Below are 8,219 nucleotides of genomic sequence, written 5' to 3' on the forward strand. Positions count from 1 at the left end.
TTTCTATGAAGCCAGCATTACCTTGATCCCCAAACCAGGCAAAGACCCTCCCAAAAAGGAGAATTTCAGACCAATATCACTGATAAATATGGATGCTAAGATTCTCAGCAAGATCCTAGCAAACAGGATCCAACAACACATTAAAAAGATTATCCACCATCAGGTGGGATTCATTCCTGGGCTACAAGGATGGTTCAACATTCGCAAATCAATCAATGTGATAGAACAAATTAATAAGAGAAGAGAGAAGAACCACATGGTCCTCTCAATTGATGCAGAAAAAGCATTTGACAAAATCCAGCATCTGTTCCTGATTAAAATGCTTCAAAGTGTAGGGATAGAGGGAACATTCCTGAACTTCATAAAATCTATCTATGAAAGACTCACAGCAAATATCATCCTCAATGGGAAAAAGCTTGCAGCCTTCCTGTTGAGATCAGGAACACGACAAGGATGCCCACTCTCACCACTCTTGTTCAACATAGTATTAGAAGTCCTAGCAACAGCAATCAGACAACAAAGAGAAATAAAAGTATCCAAATTGGCAATGAAGAAGTCAAAGTCTCTCTCTTTGAAGATGACATGATTCTTTATATGGAAAACCCAAAAGACTCCACCCCAAACTACTAGAACTCATACAACAATTCAGCAACATGGCAGGATACAAAGTCAATGTACAGAAATCAGTGGCTTTCTTATACACTAACAATGAAAATACAGAAAGGGAAATTAGAGAATCGATTCCATTTACTATAGCACCAAGAACCATACAATACCTGGGAATAAACATAATCAAGAGGTAAAGGATCTGTACTCGAGGAACTACAGAACACTCATGAAAGAAACTGAACAAGACACAAAAAGATGGAAGACCATTCCATGCTCTTGGATCGGAAGAATAAACATTGTTAAGATGTCTATACTGCCTAGAGCAATCCATACTTTTAATGCCATTCTGATCAAAATTCCACCGGTATTTTTCAAAAAGCTGGAGCAAATAATCCTAAAATTTGTATGGAATCAGAAGAGACCCCGAATCGCTAAGGAAATGTTGAAAAACAAAAATAAAACTGGGGGCATCACGTTACCTGATTTCAAGCTTTACTACAAAGCTGTGATCACCAAGACAGCATGGTACTGGCATAAAAACAGACACACAGACCAGTGGAACAGAGTAGAGAGCCCAGATATGGACCCTCAACTCTATGGTCAGTTAATCTTCGACAAAACAGGAAAAAATATACAGTGGAAAAAAGACAGTCTCTTCAATAAATGGTGCTGGGAAAACTGGACAGCTATATGTAGAAGAATGAAACTCGACCATTCTCTTACACCATACACAAAAATAAGCCACATTGTTTTAAGAAAGTATTCATTATAGTCAAATTTTAGTCTAACAAAGCAACTTATTTTTCTCTGGAATTTTGTCTGTGTGGTTGATTTAGGGCCCTGAATTTAACTCCTAGAACTGGTAGATTGACAGAAAGTGAGCTACAACCATGGTGTAGAATACTTTTTTATAATAAGAAAGTTTAGCTATTTTACTGTTACAACAGTAAAAGGTCTTTAGTCATGTTGTTACTGTATTAGAATCAGTGCTTCCGTTTCCATAGTTGACTCTTAGGTTTCAATCCAAACTTTGTTTGTCTCTCCTACTAAAAATGTCTAGAGATGTGTATCAATCATTTGTTTTGAAGCACTTAACAAACAAGTGAAATATAATTTTAAAATTTTAAAATGTAATGTGGTGGGCACCTGGCAGGCTCAGTCAGTTAAGTATCTGCCTTCAGCTCCGGTCATGATCAGAGGGTCCTGGGGTCAAGTCCCACATCAGGTTCCCTGCTCAGCAGGGAGCCTGCTCTCCCTCTGCCTGCCACTCCCCCTGCTTGTGCTCCCCCCCTCTCTCTTTCTCTGACAAATAAATAAATAATCTTTTAAAAAAGTATAATGTTGTGGCTGTTGGGTAGGTAAAGTACTGAACTCATACTTTAAAATGTGTCTATATACTCCCACTTCTGGGAAATAGGCCCAGGCTGTTATTCTAAATGGACTACATTTCCAATTCTTTTGCAATTAGTAGCAACTTTTCTAGAGCCCACTTCAGCAGTAGATGAAAATCCTGAAAACATCTTAGGAGGAGTCTTTCTACATTTTGCTAACCAAAATACATACTGAACTGGCTCTGAAATACATGAGCTATTTAGGCTTGCATCTACGGTGAGCTGGAGTCGAGGGTTGGGTGAAAAGAGCACTGGATATGGATACTTACTCTGCTAAGGCTTGCCCTCCCTTTGCTGTTGTAGTCCATTTATACCCTTTGAAGAGCAGAGTGGAATTAACCATCAGGAGTGTTTTAGTATAACTCTGTGGTTCTCGACTACCAATCAGTGGAGTAGTTGCTTGCTTAGCTGCAGAAGAATCACCTAGAAAGTTTTGTAAAAGCTCAAATAGCTTTTCTGTTCCCTCTCTCCTTTTTCCCACTTGGTCTGGGATAGTGCCTGGGAATTAAAGGTCTTCACTAGTCTAGTATGGGAATTACTGCCCAAGAGCCTTCTGAACAGGTGTCCAAGTCAAAAATGTTACAGACTGATGGAATTTCAGTATAGAACCTACCACTACAAATCCCATGATTTTTCCTTCCAAATTTACAGGTGGGACTGCGTACGTAACAAAATGTGGACTGCAGCCTTTGGGGTGATTTCTGCTGCCTTGGCAGTGGTGAGCGGCTTTGGCCTGATGTTGTACATGGGGGTGCCATTTGTGATCATAGTTGCAAATTCACCATTTCTTATTCTGGGTGAGTAAAACAAAACATGAGGCTACATGTTGTATATGTGGGGGTGTGGGGTAGATAAAGGAGGGAGTTTAGGTTAGATTAAGCAAAATAATTATATTTGGGTGGTTCTATAGATCCAAAATGAGGTGACAGGAAAAAAGAAAAAATTGAATTGTGTGTCTTTAGAGGGAGAAAATCTAGCACCCCATATGAAAAACCACAGACAAGGGACATGAACAGATGGGTCACACCCAAATCCAAAATATGAATTACTAGAAATAATAAGAAAAAAAATTGACCTCTCAATTAACCAAGGGATACAAATTAAAACAAAAATGAGACACCTTGTTTTCATATCGGATTAATGAATATCGGCAAGATTGAAGGAAGGTTGTTTGGAAATGGAACACTCATCCTGCTAGGGGAAAACTGTAACCTGGTACACCCTTTTTTTAGTCCAGTTTTGCAAATCAAAAGATTTAAAAATTAAACAGGGAATGTGTTTGACTTACTGATTCCACTTCCTAGGAATTTGTCCTAATAATTGGACAAGTGCTCAAAAAGTAAAAGCATATTCACTTTGGCATTATTTAGAACAGGAAGGTTTTGAAAACCATTTAATTCCCTATCACATGGGATTGGGCAACTCAAATGTAGCATATTAAAATTGTGAATCATATTCAGTCCTTAGAAAGAGGTAGATTTATAAGATATGTAAGGTAGACATAAGATATATAACCACTACCAGAAAAATGCTTGTTATGAAACAGGGTGTTCAAAATAGAAAGATATAGTTGTATTGGTGTATTTGTATAGAGCAAATTCTGGATGGATATATGTAAAAATGAAGGGTGGAATTACAGCTGTTTAAATTTTTTCTCCGTATTTTCCTGTACTTTCAGAATTTATTTTATAATAAGCATGAGAAAACAAAGGTGTTTCTATTTGAGAAAATAAGGAGCTTGGAAGAGGTAGTATTTGGTTTCCTAGGGGAGACAGTGGATGAGCTGTATGCTGGATGTCAGGGCATCTCTTCCTGGTATACAGCCATACTTAGTCACTCACCACCCCCCCCACAGCCATTAATAACAAAGTTAAGGTGTATCTAATTGATTTCATGTAAACCAGGATTGTATAGTTTGTGTATTCACAGGAGTGTGAATGGCTCTCTGTGTGTGTGATTTAAGCAACTCAAGAAGTGTGTGAGGACAATTTCTGAATAAGGTTCTATAAATAATAAAACTAGTTTTTAGGGCGCCTGGGTGGCTCAGTGGGTTAAGCCTCTGCCTTCCAACTCGGGTCGTGATCTCAGGGTTCTGGGATCGAGTCCTGCATCTGTCTCTCTGCTCGGCAGAGAGCCTGCTTCCTCCTCTCTCTCTGCCTACTTGTGATCTCTCTCTGTCAAATAAATAAGTAAAATCTTAAAAAAAATAAAAATAAAAATAAATAAAACTAGTTTTTAAATACCTTGTAAATATCAATGAGTTCATTCTTGGTCCTTAGTACTTCTGATTCTTCCCTTTTGTCCAGCTGAGTACAACTGAAATCCTCAAGGCCGCTAGCCATGGGATGTCAGGATGCATTTGTGACATTCTGTGTAGCCTTATGTTAATTTAGATCCTTCTGCCTGCTTGATCATACCCAGAGAACATCTGATTAGAGGCAAAGTTGCAATTCCTAGTACCCTCCCGTAGAGAAGATACCCCCAAATTGAAGTGGAGATCAGCATTTTATTCCACCTTGTATATTTCCTTGTTTATTTTATTGAGTTTGTATCAATATACATGGGTGAAAGTAGTGTCAACCCTAGCAGAAAGCTTGAGGCAGGTGAAACTTATCTGCAAATGCTCTTGCTGTCCTCACTATCCCCTTTCTTCTTTCTAGTCCTCCTTTCCAAGTTTTCAGTGGTGATTTCAAAGTCCTCAAATGTTCTGTCCTCTCTATTCCATCATGAAACATCCTTATGGAAAAGGATTACCTAGTAGATATTAATATGCAAGGGATTCTTTTTTTTAAAAGATTTTATTTATTTATTTGACAGAGATCACAAGTAGGCAGAGAGGCAGGCAGAGAGAGAGAGGAGGAAGCAGGCTCCCTGCTGAGCAGACAGCCCAATTCGGGGCTCGATTCCAGGACCCCGGGATCATGACCTGAGCCGAAGGCAGAGGCTTTAACCCACTGAGCCACCCAGGCGCCCCTATGCAAGGGATTCTTGAGATTTACTTTGGTGCACGTGTCTGATCTCAAGAGTACTTGCATTTTAATAATAATGCCTTAACCTGGGAAAGTTTAAGTGATAACATTCTGGGTATCAAAAACAAGCTTGGAGGAAAACGATGTGTGTGTGTGTGTGTGTGTGTGTGTGTGTCCTATGCGGTGCCTCTCAAATCCTACCACATTGATACTTAGGTGCTAACTGTAGAACAGATAAGTCCAGCTTATATTTTAAGCAACAGAATGTTGGCTCAATGTGTCTGTACATTTGTGTAAAATGGTTTATGAGGGGAAATGGTCTCTCAAATAATCCAATGGAATCAAGGATAACATTGCTAATCCTGCTTCAGCTAACATCCACAACAGGTTTCCTGACTCATCGTTAAAACGCCCTGCACGAAGACTCGGAGCAGAGTATCTGGTCTATCCCATGCTACGTACAAATAACAGGAGGACGTACAAAGCCCAGAGTTGTTACAGAGGAAGGGCTGAATTCTGGTGTGGCTTCAGAGGCAACCAAAGGAGGCAACAGAGAACACAGTGTCAAAGCACAGATTGGGCGAGATAAATCAGACCTTAAGAGATGGACAAAGAAGATGGTTTGAGTTTATGCATTTAATTTTTAATGGATATTAATATGTATGAAGATGGATTCTTTTTTTTTTTTTAACAGGTGTCGGGGTTGATGATATGTTCATAATGATTTCTGCCTGGCAGAAGACGAGCCTCGTGGATAACATAAAACAGCGTCTGTCCAGTGTCTATTCCAAAGTGGCAGTCTCGATTACAATTACCACCATCACCAACGTCCTGGCCTTCTATACAGGGATTATGACCTCTTTCAGGTCCGTACAGTACTTTTGCATCTATACAGGAACAACCCTGCTCTTTTGTTATTTCTATAACATCACCTGTTTTGGGGCATTTATGGCCCTGGATGGTAAAAGAGAAAGAGTCTGTCTACGCTGGTTGAAAAAGCCAGAAACTCCTGACCAAAAATGTTCCTCATTAAAAAGATACTGCTGTCTCCCATGTGATTCTCTCCCGGACGAAGAAGTAACTGATGTCCATCCAATGAATGTGTTCTTTCGAGACTATTTTGGCCCTTTTCTCACAAGAACTGAGTCCAAATTTTTTGTAGTGCTTGTATACATTTTGTACATCATAAGTAGCATCTATGGGTGTTTCCATGTGCAGGAAGGTTTAGACCTTCGAAATTTGGCAAGTGACGATTCCTACATCACACCATATTTTAATGTAGAAGAAGAATATTTTTCAGATTATGGTCCCAGAGTTATGGTTATTGTTACAGAAACTCTTAACTACTGGGATGAAGGTGTTAGGCCAAAACTGGAAATATGTCTGTCAGATTTGGAAAACAGTGACTATGTAGATAAAAGTCTTACAGAGTTTTGGTTACGAGAGTATGTGCAATATACAGAAAAGAGCCAGCAAGATGTAAATGATAAGGATACTTTTATGAATAATTTGCCCAATTTTTTAACACATTTTCCACTTTTTACATATGACATTAACATTTCATCATCACAAGAAATCATTTCTTCCCGGGGCTTCATTCAGACTGTGGGTGTTTCTTCTTCAACCAATAAGAAGACAATGTTATCCCAGTTACGAAGCAAAGCTGAAAAGTGCGAGATTCCCCTAATGGTGTATAACCATGCATTCATATATTTTGATCAGTATACTGCAATATTAGAAAATACTGTTCGAAATGTCATTGTTGCATCAACAGCTATGTTCATTGTTTCCTTATTGTTAATTCCTCACCCACTGTGTTCCTTGTGGGTAACTTTTGCTATTGCTTCTGTGATTGTGGGAGTAACAGGTTTCATGGCATTCTGGAATGTCAATCTTGATACCATATCCATGATTAATCTTGTCATTTGTATAGGGTTTTCTTTCGATTTTTCTGCACACATTTCTTATGCATTTGTTTCCAGTTCTAAGCCCTCAGTAAACCAAAAAACAATTGAGGCGTTGTATCTGCTAGGCTATCCAGTGTTACAAAGTGCACTTTCAACAGTAATAGGGGTGTGTGTTTTATCTGCAGCTAAAGCATACATCTTCAGGACATTTTTTAAGATTATGTTTCTTGTTATGGTATTTGGGGCTGCTCATGGCCTAATTTTTATTCCAGTATTCTTAACCTTTTTTTGAAGGTTTGTTTGAATATCTGCTAACAAATCAAAGACCAATTTTAGAATTCCTGATTGCCAGAATCCAATCTGATAAAAATGCACTATCAGAAATAGTCAATAAACTTAAAACAAAGGCATGTTTCCTTGGCTTGGAAATCCCATTTAAAGATGTTATTTAAAATATCCTGAGAAAAATTAATTAGTCTTACATTAAAATATCTTTACTAAATTAGGAAGTGTTGTCATCTTTATTATAGTCTATACAATCAAGCATAAGGTATGACTTTCCAATTATTTTTTTCTTTTGTTTCATTTTTAGAAGTTTATGCCTGGAATTCAAATATTTTATACATTATAATATAAATGGAATATTATTTTCATTGTACTTCCTCTATCATTATTATGTAAAAGTACAACTTATTATTTATTCTCCCAGTCTGGGGCTTTGTATGCATTTTCTTAATGGTATATTTTGATAAACTGAAATTTTTAAAGTTTTGAAATCCAATTTATCATTTTTTTAATGACCAATGTTTTCTGTGTCCTAAGAAGTCTTTGTCTATTACAAGATGACAAAAAAATCCACCTATGATATCTTCTCAAAGCTCATAGTTTTAATTTTACATTGAAGTCTGTGATCCATAAATCTTTTGTTGAGAAGTGTGGATAGAAGTTCATTATCTTCCCATAATAGTTATCATCCAGTTTTCCAGCATCATTAGTAAAAAGACTGTATTTTCAGCGTAGAATTAATTTGGCACCTCTGTCAAAGAATCAGCTGACAATTTATGTGTGGCTCTATTTCTGTGCATTGATCTGTTTGTCTATCCTAAAGCCAATACCACAGTGCTTTGATTATTGAACCTTTATATTAAATCGTGAAAGTAGGTTGTATAATGTGTCCAACATTTTTTTCTTTTCCAAATTATTTTGGCTATTCTTGGTTCTTAGCATTTAGATTCTAATTTTAGAATCACTTGTCAATTTATCAGAAAGCTTTCTGGGTTCGTGACTCAGTTATAGTGAATCTACACTTTAATTTGGGGAAGATAGGTATCTTAGCCATTGGA

General features: G+C 37.6%; 1 protein-coding gene across 1 annotated transcript in view; it reads left to right on the top strand.

The window, feature by feature from the left end:
• Nucleotides 1–7,391, top strand: part of LOC125107862 (patched domain-containing protein 3-like) — a 28,837-nt gene extending 21,446 nt beyond the window's left edge. Inside the window, exons 3-4 of the mRNA XM_047743330.1 lie at nt 2,652–2,797; nt 5,664–7,391. Coding sequence (XP_047599286.1) covers nt 2,652–2,797; nt 5,664–7,168 — 1,651 coding nt within the window. The 3' untranslated portion in view covers nt 7,169–7,391. The remainder of the gene's footprint in view (nt 1–2,651; nt 2,798–5,663) is intronic.
• The last annotated feature ends 828 nt before the right edge of the window (nt 7,392–8,219 follow it).

The sequence above is a fragment of the Lutra lutra genome, chromosome 8 (assembly GCF_902655055.1).
Source record: "Lutra lutra chromosome 8, mLutLut1.2, whole genome shotgun sequence".
In the NCBI taxonomy this organism is placed as follows: Eukaryota; Metazoa; Chordata; class Mammalia; order Carnivora; family Mustelidae; genus Lutra; species Lutra lutra.